The sequence below is a fragment of the Mytilus californianus genome, unplaced genomic scaffold, assembly GCF_021869535.1.
Source record: "Mytilus californianus isolate M0D057914Y unplaced genomic scaffold, xbMytCali1.0.p SCAF_3, whole genome shotgun sequence".
In the NCBI taxonomy this organism is placed as follows: domain Eukaryota; kingdom Metazoa; phylum Mollusca; class Bivalvia; order Mytilida; family Mytilidae; genus Mytilus; species Mytilus californianus.
The window spans coordinates 122,244,054-122,268,375 of NW_026262679.1; the positions used below are offsets into that span (position 1 = coordinate 122,244,054).

At 31.6% G+C, this 24,322-nt stretch overlaps 1 protein-coding gene across 1 annotated transcript; it reads left to right on the forward strand.

The window, feature by feature from the left end:
* Positions 1-216: 216 nt before the first annotated feature.
* LOC127736051 (ubiquitin-conjugating enzyme E2 Q2-like) lies at positions 217-24,294 on the forward strand. The gene is made up of 12 exons (XM_052246550.1): positions 217-532; positions 6,164-6,268; positions 6,858-6,959; positions 7,565-7,647; positions 9,172-9,268; positions 13,131-13,215; positions 13,757-13,817; positions 15,019-15,109; positions 15,839-15,946; positions 20,108-20,203; positions 21,111-21,177; positions 22,111-24,294. The coding sequence occupies exons 1-12, from the start codon at positions 368-370 to the stop codon at positions 22,140-22,142; spliced, it is 1,092 nt and encodes a 363-aa protein (XP_052102510.1). The 5' UTR covers positions 217-367; the 3' UTR covers positions 22,143-24,294.
* The last annotated feature ends 28 nt before the right edge of the window (positions 24,295-24,322 follow it).

The window sequence follows — 24,322 nt, forward strand, 5'->3', positions numbered from 1 at the left end:
TTCAAATGCATTGATCGTCAAAAAAGGGGGTTCCAACCCCCGGAAGCCCCCCCCCCCCCCCCTTTTGGATCCGCCACTGTGTAATATACGGTTATGACTTCTTTCTTTTTCTAAATGTCCTGAATGAATGAGTAGTTACCCTAAAAAGAGTAAATCATTTTCTTCAGTTCGGATTCTTTACACATTCATTCCGTCATTGTCATAGCTAAAATTTCAAGGACATGCGCACTTCAGCCTGCGCCATAGATTGACAGTCGAAAACTCTTTTGCTGTACATTTACCATGCTGTGACTGTCTGTTTAAACTTTTCAACACAAAGTTTCCATTTTTGAATGTATTGTGATGTGCTTTCATTTTGACATACAGAATGGCATGCCTAACCAAACTTAAACAAGACATAAAACTTCTCGAAAGAGCCTTCCCTAAAGAAAGTGACAGATCTTTTAGAATTTTGTCAGCTTCAGTAGACGAAATAAATTGCGTTTTTATTGATGATAGCGGAAGCAAACATCGAATAAATGCTAATATAACGGTACGAAACTATTTTATTTTGAATGTAAACTCTAAAGGTACTAATTTTTGCCACAATGAAAACGTAAACAAAGGATGTTTTGTTTTGGATGCTGACCATTAACTTCCTTGTTTCAATTTCCTTAGTGTCAAACAATATTTTATGATGCCATTATTATTAATGTTGAAAATTGTATATCCTGTCATAAATTTTCTAAGACAAGTAACATGAGTAATTGCTACGCAATATTAGTTAAGTCATTAAAGTACTGCTATGGCCTATGCTTGTATTGAATATTTAAGAAATAATTCAAGCCCACATGAATTATTTCTATTCTAATAGGACAATTACGGCAATACTTTTGGATCGAAGCGCTCTAGGTAAAGGCAAAGATTTGCTGTTGCCGTAATTAAACACACTATAAATATTGACGTAAAAGAATGGAGAAAACTGAACTAGTGACATGCTTAAACTATTTACAATAACATACTTGGATAGGTTTGGATGAATTTAAATGATAATCTTACTTAAATGTTAAAAAAATGGCTTTTAACAAATTTTATCATCGTTTGTTTATGTTTCCTTGTTTTGATGACTTTAAGTTTCACCACAGTGCATTTTCCTGTAAAATACTTATATTCTAAGTCATCTTCATTGTTCAATGAAGTCATTTACACTGATTGACATCAGGTGGCTCATTCATATAAAAGCATATGACATTGGAGTATGATCAGAACAGCCTTAACAAATCATGACATTGCCGATCAGCTGACATACAATATATTCATATTTTACCATGGGTTTGAAGAACGTGATATTAGAATGTAATATACCATTTGTCATTCCAAGGATCAACATTAAGGGGGTAGGGTTGAGGACTTAAAAATCTAATCCAGCAGCATGGTAATTTGACATGTTTCAAGTAAGAAACAAATCGAGAGCTGAGCTTGATTATAACAATCAGTACACACATCAGCCTTTTCTCTGATCTCCTGTTGACAGCAAAGTAGAAACTCCAGATCCATTTGTGATCTACCAGGGGATGTTTTTTTTATGCCCCACCTAGGGGCATTATGTTTTTTTCGGTCTCTGCGTCTGTTGGTTTGTCCGTCTGTCCTGCTTCAGGTTAAGGTTTTTGGTTAAGGTAGTTTTTGATGAAGTTGAAGTCCAATCAACTGGAAACTTAGTACACATGTTCCCTATGATATGATCTTTCTAATTTTAAAGCCAAATTAGAGTTTTGACCCCAATTTCACGGTCCACTGAACATAGAAAATGATGGTGCGAGTGGGGCATGCATGTACTATGGACACATTCTTGTGTCGTATTTCATTTGAAATATGCAATTTCAATTTTTCAGAGCAGTAATGATATCAGTTATAAATATTAAAGCTTTTTTATATGCTTTACTCAGACTTTGAGTGACCAACGTTTTTTCCATTTGTCAATGATACATGTAGTTGTTTGTTTTTATATCTTCACTGCTTATTGTTCATTAAGGAATTTTGCTGTTGACTTTAGATCTCTGGAAAAATTGTCAATTAAGAGCAGGACGTGTGGTACATGTACCTACACTTGTCTATGATTTAATAATGATGCTTGATGGGTGGCCAGTGGTAAATATTATATTCATATCAGGACAGAATCATGTTAATGTTTGATGCTGATTGCATTGAAAACACATTCCATTCCAAATCAGATGTTAAAATGAATATGAAAATAAGGAGATTGTTGCTTTTTTTTTAAAAAAATTTTCTCCTTTCTCATTGAAATTTACGATAATCATGGATCAGAAGTAGCCAACAATGACAGAAAAAATGTGAAATCTGTATTCCTTTGGTAAGAACTACAGACTCATGAATGACTCAGCTTATAGAAGAATAACGGGTTCAAAAGTGAAAAATATGTATTCAACACAAATTAATAGACATTTTGTTAAATTCTATATGACACAGTTGCTACTGGATGGCTCTTAAAGGTTATTGGTGCATGTTTCATTTACTTATCACTATATATACTTTTCAGTGATCAGGTATACAAATTTGCCGGAAATTGTATGCTCCTATTTGGTAATCAGATATTAATTTGCTGTACATTATTTGCTTCTCTGTGATGTTCTAGGGAGAGAGAATAAAATAAAAACTGAAAAAAAGACATTTTCTGTCATGTTGTTGAAGCTATTTTTAGCATGGTAGTGCTTATTAGTCCCCTTCCGACGAAGTCGAAGGGGACTTTAGGTTTGCACTTCATCCGTCTGTCTCCTTCTGTCAGTACGGCAAATCAGTTTTCCACACTTTTTATACGACCGCAAAAATTAAAAATTTTTTGGTCGTATAATGGTATGACGTTGGCGTCGTCATCTGGCGTCGTCCGGCGTCGTCATCTGGCGTCGTCCGGCGTCGTCCGAAGACACATTGGTTTTCGCACTCTAACTTTAGTTTAAGTGAATGGATCTCCATGAAATTTTACCATAAGGTTCAATACCAAGAAAGGAAGGTTGGGATTGATTTTGGGGGTTATGGTACCAACAGTTAAGGAATTAGGGGCCAAAAATAAGCATTTTTGTAACTTCCAGACAATAACTTGTGTGTAAGTGTATGGATCTCTCTGACATTGTACCACAAGGTTCCATATCACAAAGGGAAGGCTGTAATTGATTTTGGGGGTAATTGCCTCAAAATTTTAGGAATTAGGGGCCAAAAAAGGGGCAAAAAACAAGCATTTTTCTAGTTTCATGACAATAACTTGTGTGTAAGTGTTTGGATATTTCTGAAATTGTACTACAAGGTTCCATATCACAAAGGGAAAGCTGGAATTGAGTTTGGGGGTAATTGCCCGAAACGTTTAGGAATTGGGGGCCAAAAAGGGGCCAAAAATAAGCATTTTTCTAGTTTCCAGACAATAACTTGTGTTCAAGTGTATGGATCTCTCTGAAATTGTACTGCAAGGTACCATACCACAAAGGGAAGGCTGGGATTGAGTTTGGGGGTGATGAATCATAAGGGGGTTCAAAAAATTTGGGGGGGGGGATTTTTTTTTACTTTTTTTTCTTTTTTTCCTTTTTTTTTTCTTTTAAAATTTTCCATTTTAAGTTGGTTATTTCTGATTAATATTTAAAAGCAAATAATAATGTTATGGTAGGAGATACACACCAAACAGGATGTGTAAATTATTATATAATAAGTATTGTGCAATAGCAAGAAATTTTCAATTGCACAGTATTGCACAATAGCAAGAAATCTTCAATTGCACAGTATTGCGCAATAGCAAGAAATCTTCAATTGCACAGTATTGCGCAATAGTAAGAAATATCCAATAGCACAATATTGCGCAATAGCAAGAAATTGTCAATTGTACAGTATTGCGCAATAGCAAGAAATATTCAATTGCACAGTATTGTGCAAAAGAAGATACTTCGTATAAATTGCTTATTTCTTGATCAATTTCCATGGGGTTTTATTCTTGAATTCTTGGGGTTCTTTAATATGCTGAATCTAACCGTGTATAAGGTTTTTGGGTTTTTGGGCCCCGTTTTTAAATTGGTCCACATTGAGGTCCAAAGGGTCCAAAATTTAACTTTGTTTGATTTCATCAAAAATTGAATTATTGGGGTTCTTTGATATGCCGAATCTAACCGTGTATTTAGATTCTTAATTTTTGGTTCCGTTTTCAAATTGGTCTACATTAAGGTCCAAAGGGTCCAAAATTAAACTTAGTTTGATTTTAACAAAAACTGAATTTTTAGGGTTCTTTGATATGCTGAATCTAAACATGTATTTAGATTTTTGATTATGGGCCCAGTTTTCAAGTTGGTCCAAATCGGGGTCCAAAATTAAACTTTGTTTGATTTCAACAAAAATTGAATATATGGGGTTCTTTGATATGCTGAATTTAACCATGTATTTAGATTTTTGATTTTTGGGCCCCGTTATCAACTTTGTCCACATTGAGGTCAAAAGGGTCCAAAATTAAACTTTGTTTGATTTCATCAAAAATTGAATTCTTGGGGTTCTTTGATATGCTGAATCTAACCATGTATTTAGATTTTGGATATTGGACCATAATAGGTGAATGTCCAATTTAAAATTTTTAAGTTCTTAGACCACATTCATTCTGTGTCAGAAACCTATGCTGTGTCAAATATTTAATCACAATCCAAATTCAGAGCTGTATCAAGCTTGAATGTTGTGTCCATACTTGCCCCAACTGTTCAGGGTTCAACCTCTGCGGTCGTATCAAGCTGCGCCCTGCGGAGCATTTTATTTTCTTCATGCTTGAAGATATTGATTTGAAATTTGGTATATTGTTTTATCATGACAAGTTACAAATCAAGTTCAAATTTTGTTCCGGTCTGATGATTTTGTGCAGAGTTATGGTCCTTGGACTTTGAAAATTCACTCAAATAATCAGTTTTCTGCACTTTTTTTCGTCATGCTTGAAGATATTGACTTGATATTTGTTATATAGTTTACACCATGACAAGTTATAGATCAAGTTAGCATTTTGTTCCAGTACAATTAATTTTTAGCCGGTAGGGGACTATGTATTGCCATGCAATACTCTTAGAATGCTTGTTCACCAGACTAAAAACCAATCCTCTATTGATGCTCAGTTTTAGAGCATACAGGTGTATAGTTTTATGCAAGGCCAATCTTTAAATTTGCAACCAAACAAGCTTCTTATCAGTTTCAGAAAGAGAAATCCCCGTAGGATTCAGAAGTAATATAAGTCTTGGTAAACATTCATATGCATAGCGTACTGTCTGAATATGTTTTGTGAACACTTTTCTTCTAGAGGATTTGTAACAAAGTCTGAAGAAGATCGCCTTTTCATTAACTTTTATTTAACTTATATAATTATCAAAAAGGAGGCTTTAAATTAAAATTTTTGGTTTTCTGTTTTTTATAGCAAAATATTTAAATGTCTCCTACCACCATCAAAATTTAGTGCAAATGTAGACAACTCTGACAAAATACACAGATTTGATTTATGTTTCATTTGTAAACAACAAAACCCTTATGCTTTTGTAACTCATTCAATAGGTAATGATGATCAGTATTTTGTGCAATGTTCTATTTTTCAAATGGTAAATCCTTTGTTTAGATTCTGTGAATAAGAAGTCAATGTGTAACAAGATGAACACTCATACATGTATTAATAGTTATCTATCTTGAAACTATATCCACTGCCCTAACATGCACATTTGTAAATGTGCAGGATACACAGATCAAGTGAATTTCAAAACTGAAAATAGCAGTACATGTATAATGCACTTATTATGTATTATCTTCTGTTTCTGATCTCTTTAGCATATACATATGCTATTACTAACAGGTTCTGATTTGTGTACATATATGCAATACAAGTAGTGGTGATGTCGATTTAGATAAGAGTAGTTAAGGAGTTTTGACAGTTACCTTACAATGCTGGTATATCAAGAAGATGCATCTGGGGTCAGCCTGTATGCTACATGTACACATGATGTAAATATGTAAGTTATATTGTCCTGATTGAATGAAGTATTGTCTGTCCAATGATGGTTAAAGACAAAGAAACTCGAACTGTACAATGTAGAGTAACTGACAATTTTTACTGTGATCAGAATCCCATGTTGTATTTTGGTTATATTTTATGTATGCAGTATTTTTTTAGGAGTCTTATCCACAGTCACCTCCTATATGGTTCAGTGAAGATGAAGATCAGAATATCAGCTCAACAATTGAAAGCATAAGTGAAACAACATCCAATAATTATGGAGTAAGTCTGAAAGTTTCAGGTACATTAGGACCTTATTACATTTATAATACAATTTATTTATGAATCTTTTTCAGATGGTGTTTTGTTTTCAGATGGAACCATGATAAAAAAATATAGCACCATGGTGCAATAAGGCCCTTGGGAGAACATCATTGAAACATGTGAAAGGTTGCATTTATCTTTGTGGTTTGGATTGATGGTATACATGTAAAAAAGCATGACATAAGTATGCTGTTTCAGGTGTTGGTGAAGTAGTCAACAATGTATTAGTTTTTGATTAGGTCAGTTTATGGGGAACCAATATTGGTAGGTCAATGATATTTGGTATTCAATTGTACTAGCATTGGCACATCTCATTTCCATGGAGATTGTTTGGCCTGTACCTTCAGTCCTGGTTCATTGACTGAATATTTTGCATAACTTACATGTTAAAGTATTGCTATTTTAATTTCAACATTTGCATTTTACTATCAAAATAACAAAAATGCGAGACATATTTCTGTGTTAACAGTTTATTTCTCCCAAAAGAATGAAATTACAATTCTACGCAGCCATTCTTTAATATTAAATATATTGTCAAACATTTCAGATAATAAATCAGGTGAAGATACTGATACAGGAACTATGTACAGTACATCATATTCCATTGCCTGATTCTCTTGGTATGCTTGGTGGACCAGTCTTAGAAAAGGTTAGTCCGGGTTACTCATGATATGTCTTCAGGTATGCTTGGTTGACCAGTCTCAGAATAGTTATTGTCATTATTACGTATACCCATGATATGTCTTTTGCAGATAATAAAAGATTTACTTTATAAAAATAAGGAGATGTGGTATGATTATTGCCAATGAGACAACCATCCTCCAAAGTTCAAATGAAGTGGATGTAAGCAATTATAGGCAACCCTACAGCCTTCAACAATGAGAAAACCCATACTGTATAGTCGGCTATAAAAGGCCCCGACATAAAAAATATGAAACAAATCAATTGATAAAACTAACAGCCTAATTTATAACAAAACAATTTATGAAAAACAAATATGACAGACATGTACCAATGACAACCACTGAACTACAGGCTTCTGCCCAAAAATGCTAAAACCTATCCTACAGAAAAAATTATATTGGCATTTCATTTAAAAGATTTTCATGGTTTTCTGCATTTTAAAATGTTAAATGTTGTTGGAAAATTCCTTTGAAGTAAAAATTTTTCAAAGTTCTTTCTATTAAGATTACCCAGTAACTGATGTAAATGTATAAATTATATGGCACACACACACATAATCATATTTTGCAGGAACCTGTGGTAGTAAAGGCACATGAAAGTTCAGATGAAGATGATGATGAAGATTTTATGGCAATGGAAGATGACACACATCAGTAAGAATGACTTAAAGGGGCATTAGCTGTCAAATTCATGTTCACTGATTTGACACAAATATTTGATTTAAAATACACTAAAACGTATATTCAAGTTATAAAAAGTCCAAAAGAAACAATAAACAATGCATGGATTAATTATAATGTATCAACATTTTGTGCATATTTTAGACTAGATGCCATCTAATTATGCCCCCGCTGTAGCGGAGGGGGCATTAAGTTTTGTCCTTGTCCGTCTGTACGTCCCAAAGTTGGCTTCCGTTCTCTAACTTTATTACCACAAAATACAGATAAAGTTTGAATTTTGATGTCACTTTTACCGTTCTAGAGTTATGCCTGTTTACATTGCTGAATTTTTCGTTTCTGTTCTCTAACTTAAGTTAGCCGCAACCAAATGTTATGAGACTTATACACAATACTTATTACCTCAAAACTCAGATCAAGTACAAATTTTGGTAGCGTCACTTTTATTGTTCTTCAGTTATATCCCTTTATAATTTCATATGATATGCAAGTGGGGGCATCATCTGTGTCCCATGGACACATTCCCCATTTATTTAGCTTATTTTGAACAAAACTGACTGCTAATAGGGAAATTTTTTTTATAACTTCAGCTGTTATAGATGTTTGAAAAAAACATCATGTTTCAATTCATGTGACGACAAAAGATATAGGTGTTGCTTTCCTGGCTTCAACAATAGTTAAGTTTTCTGCCTCAGTCAGTTTGAAAGGAACAACTTGTGTTAGATCAATGATATTTTTTATAAAGTTGCATTACTATAAGTACATATCAGTTTCAGGACTATTTGGAGGCCCTGCCCTCTAGGTCATGTTCCAGTGACTTTGAATTAATTAGCAATTTTTAATGTTAGGTTTTTTGCTTAAGTCAATTTGATAGGAACTACTTGTGATAGATCAATGATATTTTGTAAAAAAGTGGATTACATATCAGTTTGATGACTATTGCAAGTCCCTGTCCCCGTAGGTTTTGTTCCAATGACTTTCAATTAATTACTAAATTTCAATATTAAGTTCAAGTTAGTTTGATAGGAACTACTTATGATAGACAATGATATTTTCTATTAAGTTGCATTACTATCAGTACATCTAAGTTTGTTTACCATTTCCAGGCCCTGCCCCTTAGTTCATGGTCCAGCGACTTTGAATTATTTAGTAATAGTAATGTTGCTGTCCATCAGATTGTCTTTTCTGAATTTTCTGCCAACAGGCAAGACATTTCACTGTGTTAACAGTCTATTTGTTTGATTTGTAGCTAATGTTCTTTTAAGAAAAGTCTTAAAACTTTTTTTGATAGAAAGATTCAAATTGTTGTTTGTGTAATAATGAAATCATGATTGAAAATTTATATCAGTACAATTTAATAGTGTTCAGCCAGGTGAATCAAAATATTTGTCTGTAAAAATTCAGGCTATAATTCTCATGTTTGATTTTTCATAAATTTTCATAGATCTAATTGATGCTTTGTGAATTATCTTCATAGTGCTAATTTTATATTTTTTGAAGTGAGAGTAAATTTAAAGAAAATGTTGATGGTATTGATACAGAGAACATTGTCATCCTAGAGAAGTTAAAGCAGAATCAACGAAAAGATTATTTACAGGTAATCAAAAGTTCAGACAAACAAAGTTTGACCTTTGAGAAGTATACAGTATTTACATGTGCCATGTGACCATCCATTATTACATGTGTCATGATGACAAATAATTTATGTTTGCAAATGAGTCCAGTGTCTTACAAATAGAAAAAACTCCAATTTATAAGTAGTAATATTTATAGAGTTTGCACTAAAAGATAGTTACATAGATTCTTTGATAGGAATATTTTTTTAACCTCAAAACAAAAAGTGCTCAGGCAGCATTGATCAAAGAAAAAAATAATTATGTTAACTTGACAATATTAAGTCTGACAATTATTGTTTTTAAAGATAGTTTCTGTCTTTATGTTTTCATGTAGCTTATTTTGTGTCAGTACATGACTGCATATAAGCTCTATAAATTTTTAAGGTTTATCACTACCTTTCATAGTTCAACCAAAATAGTGGAGTCTTTAGATCATATCCAGTCAATGTCAAGCAATTTATTAATGATATGCTATACTTAGATATTCAAGTTACAATATGATGTGTATTTAAATAATCATACTTATAAAGAAGAATTTTCTTTATTAAAATTTACATGTATGAATGTGTGATCAAAATAGGTTTAACTAGAAATGTACAATCATGAACAAAGAAAGATAACTCCAACTAAAATTTAGCTAAATACCATTCAATGATTGATTGTTGGTTGCTTAACGTCCAGTGAAATACCATTCAGTGTCTCATTTTAAATTCACAAAATTGCAAAATGAAAGCAATCTTTACCCTTCAGTGCTCACAAGCACTTTGATTTTTATGTCAAGCATATTTGAGATTGTATTAGAATATTTTGTATATGAGTATATGAGTAAAAACGACACTTTAGTTATGAGTAAAACAACACATTACCATAAACCAGTCTTTTTAATCATTTTTAGAGTTTTGTAGCACTATAAAATCGAGATTTCTAACACAGAAAATAAAATATTGCTCTTCTTCATATGCAATCATATTTTTGATAAATGTGCTTGTTTCTGAAAAATGGATAATTTTTGATATTTGAACACTTTTAAAAAAGTGATTTTGCTAGCGCTCGTCATTTACAAAACTGTTTTCAAAATGACGACAGTATTTCAAATCAATTTCGTCACTTAAATTTGGAAAGTGTAAAAATATTTCCGCATGAAAATACTATAATTCTACCTGTCTTCATATTTCTGACAAGTTTATGACCCTTAAGTTAATTAACGTTTACAAACAGGTGTTAAAAGTTGTGATTACAGGTAATCCACTGATTGCCATCAGATGGGTCACATATCTGTTAATTATTAATAAACCTCATAATTGACCATCATAATTATTAATCCCAGTAAAATCAGTCAGTCTGCATTTGAATATTTGTCAAACGACCACAATTTGCAGTTCGTTTATCGTAGCTTCGTCATTTGAACAAGATTGTTTGCCCCCAGACAGTTGGCGCTTTATTTTCCAACAATCATATTTTGCAGTTCGTTTGTCGTAGTTTTGCATATGAACATATTTTCGTCATATTTGATATAATTTTTCATCAAAACCTTACGACAATTTCGATTAAAAAGATGGAATTTTATTCAAAACGTCATTTCATTTCACGAGTCAAACAGTTGCTTCCTTTAATATGTACTGCGCATGTGTGAAAGTATTCATATAAATATATAGACACTTAAACATAAAATACAAAATCATGTAGTATCAAATTAAACGAAAGAGACAAATATATATTTCTTACAAATCAACTTAATTTTAAAAAAATGATAATTTCCTGCCTTTTGTTAAACACGAACTAATCCGTAGATGAATCCGGATTCATTCTGAATTTATTATCCACTTGTCACTTCCCCTTTTTATTTGGTTGAAAAAATTGAAAGTAAACGTGATCTTTTCTCGATTAATTTTCAATTTAGTCATAAGAATCGTTCCAATAAGGATTGATACAAATCCTTGTTTCCAACTTTAAAGAAATGAATTCCAAATATCGATTTAAATGTATTAACAAGAATAATGATTTTGCAGTGAAATAGTCATTACAAGTTCAATTATGCTGTGGTTTTAAAAAGAGGCACCCAACTTTTGTTGATCAGGAATGTCCCCTGAAAATAACAAGTGAAATTGTGAACTAGATTTCCAGATCCCTGTTCTAATCTTCATATTTAAGCATTACATCAGTCAAATCATGCAGTAACTGCAAACATTTGAACCATGCCTAAGGTCTTCAAAGATCCTAGTCCTTGAAGGACTTAGGTATATGCATAGCTAGTAATATATGTCCTTGATCCCTAGCTGGTACACAAAACTAGGTTGAGTTTTATCTTGCCCAAAAGTGACTTAAGCCCTCAAAGTCCTAGCAGAAACCCTGTAAAATGTCCCCCTTTCTGGGATACTAACACATTTGGGATTCCTAAAAGTAAGTAGGATGAAAAAGGTCACTGTTAAAGTCTAACAGCTGTAACAGCACTTAGGTTTAGGGATTTTGTATCATGTATTTATAAACCTTCTTCTGCATAACTGTGTTTGTATTTGCTCCAATCCATGAAATACATGGAATGCAACAGGAGATCACCACACCATGCTTAAATGATTCTTTTGGCCTCAAAAACGTAAAACTTGAATGAAAAAATTATAAAGATGAAAATTAAAAAAAAAGATGAAATTGAAATCCTGTTCGAATTTGGATTGTGTCAATTTCACTGTTGTCAAGTTATAAATTAGAAAATTGCTAAATTTGCCGTTTCCACTCTAACTTTTGTTTGCCTCAACCAGAAGTTATTAATCAAATTCGAATTTGGATAGCTTTACTTTCACCCTTCTCATGTTAGTCCTTTGTAAATTGAAAATTGATGGACACATTCTTCATTTATTTTATATTTGTTATACCCCTGCTTTAAAAAAGTGGGGGTATACTGTTTTACCTCTATCTGTCTGTCAGTCTGTCCATCAGTCCCATGAATATTTTTCATCGCATCTTTCTCAGGAACTACATCATAAGGATTTCTGAAATTTGGTTTCAGGGTTTATATAAGTCAGCTATACAGTGTGGTGCTTTTTCATATTCATCACTCAACAACTTCCTGTTTACCTAACACTTACATATTTTTACACTATTAAAATTATCCAGTTGCCGAATGGGGTATCATCAGTGAGCAGTAGCTCGCAGTTTCACTTGTTAGGGCCCCGTGGAATGGTGTGTCGCCCTATAGTGATCAGTCTGTCCGTCCATCTGTCTGTCCGTTGATCCATCTGTAACAAATTGTGTCCGCTCTTTATCTAGAGAAATGTTATAATTTCATACTTTATACTTGACATGTATATTAACTAACACCAGAGGGTGTGTCATAATGTTTGTACAACTTCCTAGGTCAAAGATCAAGGTAAAAAACTTTGGTTTCAGTTGACAACCCCATGTCCTATGGTAAAGATCTTGTCCTCTCCATATCTTGAGAACCGTTATGATTTCAAAGTTTATACTTGACATGTATATTAACCAGTCATAATGTATGTACAACTTCCTAGGTCAAAGGTCAAGGTAAAAAACTGGTTTCAATTGACAACCCCATGTCCTATGGTAAAGATCGTGTCCGCTCTATATCTTGAGAACGTTATGATTTCAAAGTTTATACTTGACATGTATATTAACTGCCACCAGAGGGTGTGTCATAATGTATATACAACTTCCTAGGTCAAAGGTCGAAGTAAAAAACTTTGGTTTCAGTTGACAACCCCATGTTCTATGGTAAAGATACAAATTTTTTACCACAAGTTATTCACAGTGGGGCCTACAGAGATGGCTCCCATCTCAATGATGTCTAGTTTTGTTCTGTTTAACCATTAGTTGCTTTACTATTTTCAGGGATCAGTCAGTGGTTCTGTTTTAGCTACAGACAGACTTATGAAAGAACTGAGAGATATATATAGGTCTGATAGTTATAAAAAAGGTAAATGTTTACAGCAATACTATATCATTTTTCAACAAATTCTGTGGGTAGATTTTTGAAAAAAGCACATTTTTCCCTTCTCTCATACATTCTATACAACATATTTCACAAATTTTTAGTTTACTGCATATATCATTTTTTCTATATTTATATCATATGCATACAAATATTCAATAATAAATACCACACAATTAGGTATACTTTGCCTTTAAAGGGAAAATAGATATCTGCACTGTCTCATATTTGCAATTACCTTGTCTCTCCATTTGTCTAACAAATATTTTCTTGGGTACTATTGTACAAAATGGCTTGATGTTTGGTCAATAGCTCGTGTTTTGTGTTTCAGAACTGTCAGACACCTTCTTCCTGTTTGCCAATACTTTAAATTTTTAATATGATGAATGAACTTAATATTTTTGTCACACTTTTTTCCAGTTCTTCATATCAGGTCAGCAGCTTAAATGTGATATGTTGTATGGTGTCTTTTTCTGATGTTTTAATTTAAAAAATATAAAACATTAAAATTTAATTCTTTTAACAGGTATTTATTCAGTAGATCTAGTCAATGACAGCCTCTATGAATGGAGTATTAAATTAAGAAAGTAAGTAAAACTTTGATGAATTGACATTAATTTGTTTTATCTGGTTTAACAACAACTGTTCAATCGTATATTTTCATACTGGTTAAAAAACAATTTTATTGACGAAGGAATTGGTAACCTTATTATTCTAATATGACTCTCTTTTAAAAAAGTCCATGTTTTTTTTTGTCCCAGTGCAATGCGTTGCGGGTGACATAGAAACACTGGTCGTCCGTCCGTCTGTCCATCCGTTCTTCCATTCTTGTTAGCTCTAACATGTACAATTCTTGGCTGATTTTTATAAAACTTATATCATAGGTTTATATCAGCAATGTCTTGGACAAATTCGAAAATCAGTGCTAATCATTTATTTTTAAAAGAGTTGTGCCCCTTGGAAACTTTAATTATATGGAAAATTGCATTGTTAACACTCTCATGTGTTCAATTCTTGCCAGATTTTTATAAAACATATCATAGGTTTATTTCAGCAATGTCTTGGACGAGTTAGGAAATCAGTGCCGATCAATTATTTTTAAAAGAGTTATGTCCCTTGGAAACAACAAATATATGGAAATGTGCATTGTTAGAGCTCTCATTTGTACGCTTCTTGCTAGAGTTTTATGAAACTTAAATCATAGGTTTATATTTGCAATGTCTTTGACAAGTTTGAAAATCAGTGACAATCAATAACTTCTAAAGAGTTATCCCCTTTGGAAATATTGATTATATGGCAAATTGCATCGTCAACGTTTATATGTGTACAATTATTGCCAGAATTTTATGAAACTTATATCTGAGGTTTATATCACGGTTGTCTTTGACATTTTTGAAAATGAATGCTGATCAAATATTTTTAATGAGTTGTGCCCCTTGGAAATATTAATTATATTGGAAATCATATTGCATTTGCTCTAAAGCCTTCATTTTTTAATAAGATATTAAAAGTTTTAAAGAACTAAAAAACTAGTACTTTTTTTAGTTATTGCCCTTGTACCTTGGATAGATAGAATATGTGCAATGCTGGGGACATTGGAACTCTGTTCTTTTATTTAATAATTTTAAAGAATTTAATAATATTAAATCTCTAGATATTTCATTCTATTTTTTTTAGGTTTTGTTTTTAAAAGTTTTAAAAATCAGTGAAAATAATAGTCATTGAATGTATCTATTTTTAATAAATAAATCTTTGAATTTGTCATAAAGTTTTATATATTTACAACAGGGTTGATCCTGATAGCACACTTCATGGAGATCTTGAAAGTTATAAGGAAAAAATGGGAAGAGATCATATATTATTAAACTTTACTTATAAAGTAAGTATTGAGACTTAAAAGCAGATAAAAAGGATCCTGAATTCAGTGCATATTTAGAATATGTGAAAAACCTGTATATTGTCAATTTTTAGAGCTAATTCCCTAATGCTTGTAGATTGAGACTTTGGTTGGCTTGCTTGCTTTGTTTGTATTAATGTTTGCTCAAGCATTGTAATTAAGATTATCTTCAAACAATACAAATGGGTGGAGTTAAACCTGTATACATTATACTTCAATTTGATTGGTTGATTTCCTGGAGGTGAGGAATCTAAATATAAAAGTATACAGGTTTAACTCCACCAATTTCTATTGTTTGAAGATAATCTTAATTACAATGCTTGAGCAGACATCTATACAAACAAAGCAAGCAAGGCAACCAAAGTCTTATTCTACAAGCATAAGGAAATTAGCTCTAACAAACAAATTTAGTTTGAATACAGTACATGTATTATAGTAATTGCTCAAAATAGTTGGCACTTATAAAGTATTATCTTTTATAGATAGACACAAACAGTATGTTTAATATGGGTACAATTACACAAAACAAAAAGTTAAAACAGATGGAATCCAACTTAAAAACACAACCGTTTCTATTACTTATACCTCCACAAACTAGTATCACAGAATATGGTATTAAAAGAATGATTATTTTAGTTTTGATTTATTGATTGTTACTTGCCTAATGTCCAATGGTAACTTGAGGTTTTAATCTTTTTTTCTTTTTTTCAGGATAATTTTCCCTGTGAGCCACCCTTTGTAAGAGTTGTTACCCCTGTATTACAAGGTGGTTATGTCCTCGGTGGTGGAGCAATATGTATGGAGCTTCTCACTAGACAGGTATGATAATTTCCTGTGTGAGCCACCATTTGTAAGAGTTGTTACCCCTGTATAACAAGGTGATTATGTCTTCGGTAATGAAGCAATATGTATGGAGCTTCTTACTAGACAGGTATGATAATTTCCCGTGTGAGCCACCCTTTGAAAGACTTGTTACCCCTGTAGTACAAGGTGGTTATGTCCTTGGTGGCATTTGCAATTGACCTCAATCTTAATTGACTAGGATTGTCAGCTTTTATATACAAGGTTGGTGGTTCTCTCAGTGCACTCCAGCCTCCTTTAATTAAAATTGACTGCCACAAAATAGCACAAAAATGCTGAGAATGGCATTAAACACCAATCTATCAATCAATCAATGTCCTTGGTGGTTGAGCAATATATGTATGGATCTTCTCAATAGACAGGTATATGATGCATAGGCACTTACACCAATAAAACACTGGATTTATCAGACATGTCCAAAAAAAAATCAATATGTGCATATAATTAAAATTATATTCCCATAAAATAAAAAAAAGTGTTCAAATCATATTGAAAAGAAAAAATATAGGACATTATTGTTTATAGCAGTAACCCCTGTAAAACATAACCAAACATTAGCAACCATTATTTGCAGTATCACTGCAAAAGGGGATGTTGAAGTTCGCTGCACATGATTTTATTTTTGTAAGTTTTTCCATACAATAAAAGGGTTATTGAACCAATATTTGTTAATACTATCCCTCTTCTAGTATCAATTGCACTTGCAAAATACTGCAATTTAATATTCTACTTGATACAATTTTCATGCCATAACCAATATTATTATACGACCGCAAAAAAATTTTGTGGTCGTATATTGGTATGACGTTGGCGTCGTCGGCGTCGTCGTCGTCCGGCGTCGTCGTCCGAAGACACATTGGTTTTCGCACTCTAACTTTAGTTTAAGTGAATGGATCTTTTTGAAATTTTACCATAAGGTTGAATACCACAAAAGGAAGGTTGGGATTGATTTTGGGGGTTATGGTACCAACAGTTAAGGAATTAGGGGCCAAAAAGGGGCCAAAAATAAGCATTTTCTAGTTTCCAGACAATAACTGTGGAACGGTGTATGGATCTCTCTGAAATTATACTACAAGTTTCCATACCACAAAGGGATGGTTAGGATTTGCTTTGGGGGGTTATGGCTCAAACCGTTTAGGAATTAGGGGCAAAAAAGGGGGAAAAACAAGGTTGTCCTGGTTAATGGACAAATACTTTAGTACAAAACATAATTTAAAGCAGTGTAAGGGAGATAAATCAAATACATCATTGAAATTATCTCCCTTACACTGCTTTTAAATTATGTATAAAGTAATGGTTAATGAACAATAAAGATAATTTAAAACAGTGTAAGGGAGGTAATCCAAATACAACGTTTTGGTTACTTCCCTTACACTGCTTTTAAATTATGTTTAAAGAAATGCATATTTATAAAGGAAGACCAGTAAAAATATCTGCAAATGTTGCATCTTTTTTTTTTACAAAAAATTCCATATGAAAGATTTGACACTATATTTTTAATTCTATTATAAAATAGATTAAGTTAGCACTATGGTAAATTTAAATGGGTAATTATGGTTGCCAACTCCATTGGAAATTTGAATTGAGATTATGACCATATCTTGAGGGAAAGAATTTTTTGGGGGAAAAAAGGGGGGGGGGATAAAAAGAAATTGTCGGGGGTCAATTTTTTCTCATTTCAGATTTCAGAAATAAAAAAGAATTATTCTTCAAATATTTTTTTTTTTTCAAATTTCAAATATTGAAAAATTTCAAGAAGTAATCTTTAATTGCACAGTATGGCGCATTAGATTTGTAAAATCTTTGATCACATTTATTTATTTGTTATGCCGAATCTAACAGTGTATTTAGATTTTTAATTTTGGGTCCTGTTTTTTAAATTGGTCTACATTAAGGTCCAAAGGGTCCAAAATTAAACTTAGTTTGATTTTAATAAAAATTGAATTCTAGGGGTTCTTTGATATGTTGAATCTAAACATGTGTTTAGATTTTTGATTATGGGCCCAGTTTTCAAGTTGGTCCAAGATAGGGTCCAGTATTTAAACTTTGTTCGATTTCAACAAAAATTGAATATATGGGGTTCTTTGATATGCTGAATCTAAACATGTATTTAGATTTTTGATTATGGGCCCAGTTTTCAAGTTGGTCCAAATTGGGGTCCAAAATTAAACTTTGTTTGATTTCAACAAAAATTGAATATATGAGGTTCTTTGATATGCTGAATCTAACCATGTATTTAGATTTTTTATTTGTAGGCCCCACTATCAAATTGGTTCATATTGAGGTCAAAAGGGTCCAAAATTAAACTTTGATTGATTTCATCAAAAAATTGAATTATTGGGGTTCTTTGATATTCCAAATCTAACCGTGTATTTAGATTTTTAATTTTAAGTCCCGTTTTTTAAATTGGTCTACATTAAGGTCCAAAGGGTCCAAAATTAAACTTTGTTTGATTTTAGCAAAAATTGAATATATGAGGTTCTTTGATATGCTGAATCTAAACATGTATTTAGATTTTTGATTTTTGGCCCAGTTTTCAAGTTGGTCCTAATTAGGGTCCAAAATTAAACTTTGTTTGATTTCAACAAAAATTGAATATATGGGGTTCTTTGATATGCTGAATCTAACCATGTATTTAGATTTTTTATTTGTGGACCCCGTTATGAAATTGGTTCATATTGAGGTCAAAAGGGTCCAAAATTAAACTTTGTTTGATTTCATCTAAAATTGAATTTTTGGGGTTCTTTGATATTCCAAATCTAACTGTGTATTTATATTTTTAATTTTGGGTCCTGTTTTTTAAATTGGTCTACATTAAGGTCCAAAGGGTCCAAAATTAAACTTAGTTTGATTTTAATAAAAATTGAATTCTAGGGGTTCTTTGATATGTTGAATCTAAACATGTGTTTAGATTTTTGATTATGGGCCCAGTTTTCAAGTTGGTCCAAGATAGGGTCCAGTATTTAAACTTTGTTCGATTTCAACAAAAATTGAATATATGGGGTTCTTTGATATGCTGAATCTAAACATGTATTTAGATTTTTGATTATGGGCCCAGTTTTCAAGTTGGTCCAAATTGGGGTCCAAAATTAAACTTTGTTTGATTTCAACAAAAATTGAATATATGAGATTCTTTGATATGCTGAATCTAACCATGTATTTAGATTTTTTATTTGTAGGCCCCACTATCAAATTGGTTCATATTGAGGTCAAAAGGGTCCAAAATTAAACTTTGATTGATTTCATCAAAAAATTGAATTATTGGGGTTCTTTGATATTCCAAATCTAACCGTGTATTTAGATTTTTAATTTTAAGTCCCGTTTTTTAAATTGGTCTACATTAAGGTCCAAAGGGTCCAAAATTAAACTTAGTTTGATTTTAGCAAAAATTGAATTCTTGGGGTTCTTTGATATGCTGAATCTAAACATGTGTTTAGATTTTTGATTATGGGCCCAGTTTTCAAGTTTGTCCAAGTTGGGGTCCAAAATTAAACTTTGTTTGATTTTAACAAAAAATGAATTTATGGGGTTCTTTGATATGCTGAATCTAACCATGTATTTTGATTTTGGACATTGGACCATAATAGGTAAATTAAAAAAAAATCAAGATCTTAGACCACATTCTTTCTGTGTCAAAAACCTATGCTGTGTCAAATATTTAATAACAATCCAAATTCAGAGCTGTATCAAGCTTGAATGTTGTGTCCATACTTGCCCCAAATGTCAGGGTTCGACCTCTGCGGTCGTATCAAGCTGCGCCCCAGCGAAGCATTTTATTCAGTATGGAAAAGGTTTTACTGCTGTGGGAGTTAGCTGTTCATATTTAACAACAACAATGACTATAATAGTATTGTCATCAAAAGCTTATAATTTCTTGTGGGTTTTATATTTCATAAACTAGGAAATTTAATACTTAAACGTATTAATTTACACCAATAAACTATTGCTTTTCCCCACGACTTTAGTAATAAATTATTTCCCCACTATTTGCCAGCCATTTGCTTGGCTTGTAATATCATAAAAGCAAAAGAGAATATCAGGTTTGTGTATAATGTAAAAATTATTTATTATGAAGTGTTTGCATAAAGATGATAAATTGTTTTGAAACAATTATTACAGGGTTGGAGTAGTGCCTACAATATAGAATCTGTCATACTACAGATATCAGCCACACTTGTCAAAGGGAAAGCTCGAATTCAGTTTGGAGCACCCAAGGTTAGAAATGTTATAATGTTGTTATTTGAAAAATATTTATATAGACATATTAATTTACTTTTTATACATTGAAGAATTTCATGAGGATCAGTTTTTAATTTGTAAAGAAAACCATGATTGTTTGGTAAAACACCTTGAAATAAGTAATTGATAAACTTGGTCTCCAGGAGATTGACTCACCTTGGTTTTCTTAAAAGTTTAACTTTAATGCATCTGTTGAATACAACGACCTGGCAATGGTCACATTGGTCAGTCATGTCCAATTTTAAATAGAAATCAGTGAAATACAAATCGATAATTCAGCCGAAATTTATAAAGATCATGCATTTCCAACACCCTTTTGTCAGAAATTGCATTTTTGGGTGTTTTCTATTGGTAAAACTGTATCTCATTTTTGTATTATCTGAAAGAGCCTCCTCATGATATCTGATCACTTTAAGCTGTGTTCACACCTGACAGAAGACTATTGATCCAAGTTCAAATGATTCACTTCATTTTTTCATACCTTATTCAGCAATTTTGATTTAAAAAAATTTAACTTAATTTAATGATGTAGAAAAAATAAAGACTTTTCACAAGTCCAACATATGGTTTTCTTTTCTAGGCAATATTCATGTGTGCAAATTTGCCCCTTTAAAACTACATGATTTTAGACATTTAATCATAAAACACAAAATAATTACGTGACTAATTACAAAAGAAAAACAATTTTCAGCCATATTAAAACACTTTTACCAGTATGAAATTGAAAATATTATGACTTGTGTTGCCACTTGATTACAGGAATAGCTTAAGATATTTCCTCATAACACCAAGTCATAGGAATGACACAGTAAAGTAAAATGATCATTAGAACAAAATTGGTGATGGTGAATTAGACATTTTATTTTCCTTTCCTTTCTTTCAGAACCAATACAGTCTTGCAAGAGCCCAACAGTCTTTCAAATCTTTAGTTCAGATACATGAAAAAAATGGTAAGGAATCTATAAAAAATTAATTCAATTAAAAAAAATAATTTTGAAGTTATTTCATACATAGGATGATAAAGGTGCATGGATGGAACACACTGGTTCATGTTATGAGATTTACTACTTCTCATCAATAGCTATTTATATTTCAGTTTCCTAATTAAACCTGAACTGGATTCTGTTTTGTTCATGTTTGAACTTGATGGAAACTTTTTCTTTTATCTTCTTCGACATTGTGTCTTGTTCTTGTACCAACTTGTATTCAACATAATCAATGTACTCATCCATGAAAATATAAAAATAAGGAGATGTCTTATGATTGCCAATGAGACAACTATCCACCAAAGTTCAAATGAAGTGGATGTAAGCAATTATAGGCAACCGTATGGCCTTCAACAATGAAAAAAACCCATACTGTATGGTCATCTATAAAAGGCCCTGGCATGAAAAATATGAAACATGAACATATGAGAAAACTAATGGCCTAATTATAACAAAACAATTTACGAAAAACAAATATGATGGACATGAAACAACGACAATCACTGAACTACAGTTTGTATATAGTGAGAAAGTGTCATGTAAATCTCTATCAGAAGATGATCTGGTTGTACCATCTCTACTTTTATCAGGCAGCAAGTCGTCCTGCATAGTAGACTTTCTTCTGTATGTTTGGCCATATCGAAGCAGAAATAACCGGACTGGACTGTCAGAAAGCAAGCGTCAAATAAAACATAATAAAACATTGATTTACCGTTACAGTTCTAACTACTTATTTTAACTTGTGAAATACTCAATGACCAGTACTGAGTACTCCTTAATTATATGATAAATGTCCTAACAAATACATGTGTTTATTAAAACATTTATAAATACATAAATAAGTTGATACAAAGATTTAAAATACTAATATGAGTTTTTTAATTTTTATTATTATAGGCTGGTTTACGCCTCCAAAAGAAGATGGATAGCACACAATATCTTAAGTTTTCTCAGTTTATTGTTAGTCATTGTTATAGCTTGCATGAGATGAGTAGAATGATACAGACTTAAAACATTCACAAGATCATGAACAGATTAAATCATTATCCATGTTGATTAGAAGCTTGAGTGATATTCAAAATAGAGGGACAACTGCTTTCTATTTTACCATAAATAAAAATTAGATTTGTATATTAAAAAAAATATTCGGAAGTACAAATAATGTTAAAATGTAATGAAATAGGAACTTCTGTGATATTTCTGTATGAACTAAAAGCAGACATAGATCATTGATTAAAAAAATGTATTTCTTATAAATACTAAGAATTTTTTCAGCTTAGTATAAAACCGGGGTTTCATACAGAGATTTACCTCATATTTTGTCTTAGCTGGTTTAAAAATTGAATTAGAAGAGTAATAGTGTTGAAGGTATCAAAGTTTTATTGTGATAGAGAGAGAGAAACAGAGAGAGAGAGAGAGAGAATGGTACAGAATGAGAATGGGTGTACAACTTTGGTATCTGGTTTAATTTGCTAGGTGCTATAGGAGTGACATAATTCCATATGTTCACATATTGCTGTATTGTACTAAACATGTAGGTGACGACTACATTCGTTTAAAACCCTTGCATTGTGTAAACATTTACTATCACTAGATAAATTTTACATAACACAGCTTTGATTGAATTTTTTGAATTACTGAATCTTATTTAAGACTTGTAACATATTTTTGTTTTATATTTGTTTGATTGCATGTCAGTTTAGATGTTTTCATCACAATATAATTGCATTTGTTTAATGATTATTTGCTACTGTTAAACAGTATGTAAATTACCTCATATTTCAATTAGTATTGACACAAAATTTCAATAACAGATATTGCAATTTTTCATGTCTATATAAACCATCCTCTTTATTTATCAATACTGTCTCCATCAAATAATTGAAATGTGGACTTAAGTTTTAGGTGGACACATTTTCAAATTTTTGCATTCAGTAATAAACATGCAATTCAGAATTTTTTTATTGAATGGCTACACATTTTGAGACAGTTGTTTTTCAAGCTAACACATATGTTGTTTATTGATATAACCTATTCCTTTTTATTTTTATGCATTATTTGGAAATATTTTGTATCATATTTACTAATAGGTTGACACATGCAAATATGAAAATTAAGTTTCTGTTAAGGTTTAGTACTATCATCTGTAGGTAATTAGTGGTTTGTTTATTTAATGTAGGTAGATTTGCTTTATTATCGTTAAGCAGCAATAATAAATTTTTACTTGTTTTTTTTTTTGCATCAGGGATGTGTTTTGTTTTTTCTTCTAATTCTCTACAGTGTAAACAAAAAATTGTGCACAATACACTAATAAATGATATGTTTCTTCAATTATTACTATGATTGACTTACCTTATAACTTATAAACCAACATTCTCTTAGATACTATTTACTACATACTAATAATTATGTAAGGTCAATAGATAGATCATTAAATTTCTAGTTATAGCACTATTTTATTTTGATAAATCTGATATACAATGTAAATAAATACAAAGGTTAGAACAGATAGGGTCTAGCAGAAGATGATATATTCTTAAAGAAATAAGATAATTTTAAGCATCATGTGAAATAAAGGTTGGTATTTAGGCTCAACGTTTTCACATGTTTGTGAGAGCCTTTTAAATTGAAAACAAATGAATGTTAAAGATGTTCCTGCTTGATTTTTTAAGTAAATCTGAATACATGTTTTACTTATCAGCACCCCCTATTTTTTCCAAATTTTGTAAAAATATGTGCCAAGCAGACATCACAATGCTGAGATTAATTTTTTGCATGTGATCAAATGTTAATAGATATTTTTCCAAGAAAACTGATTGGCTCTTTCAGTAACCAGTCAAATTTATTTATAAATTATTAGTACTGTATTGTGTAAAGAGGTTTGAATAACTATTAATTAAATTAGGTTGAAAAAATTGAATAACACTGCATAGACGTTCTGTCTAAAGAAAGTCTGGGTAAAAGTATTGTGCAACACAGACTATATATCAGGATAAATGAATTTTTGTTATACATGATGCTGTAAAGCACAATCATTATTTCATATGAAATAGAAAATAAAATATTTCTGTATAAAACCAATTTTGAGTTATCTTGTCAATACACATTG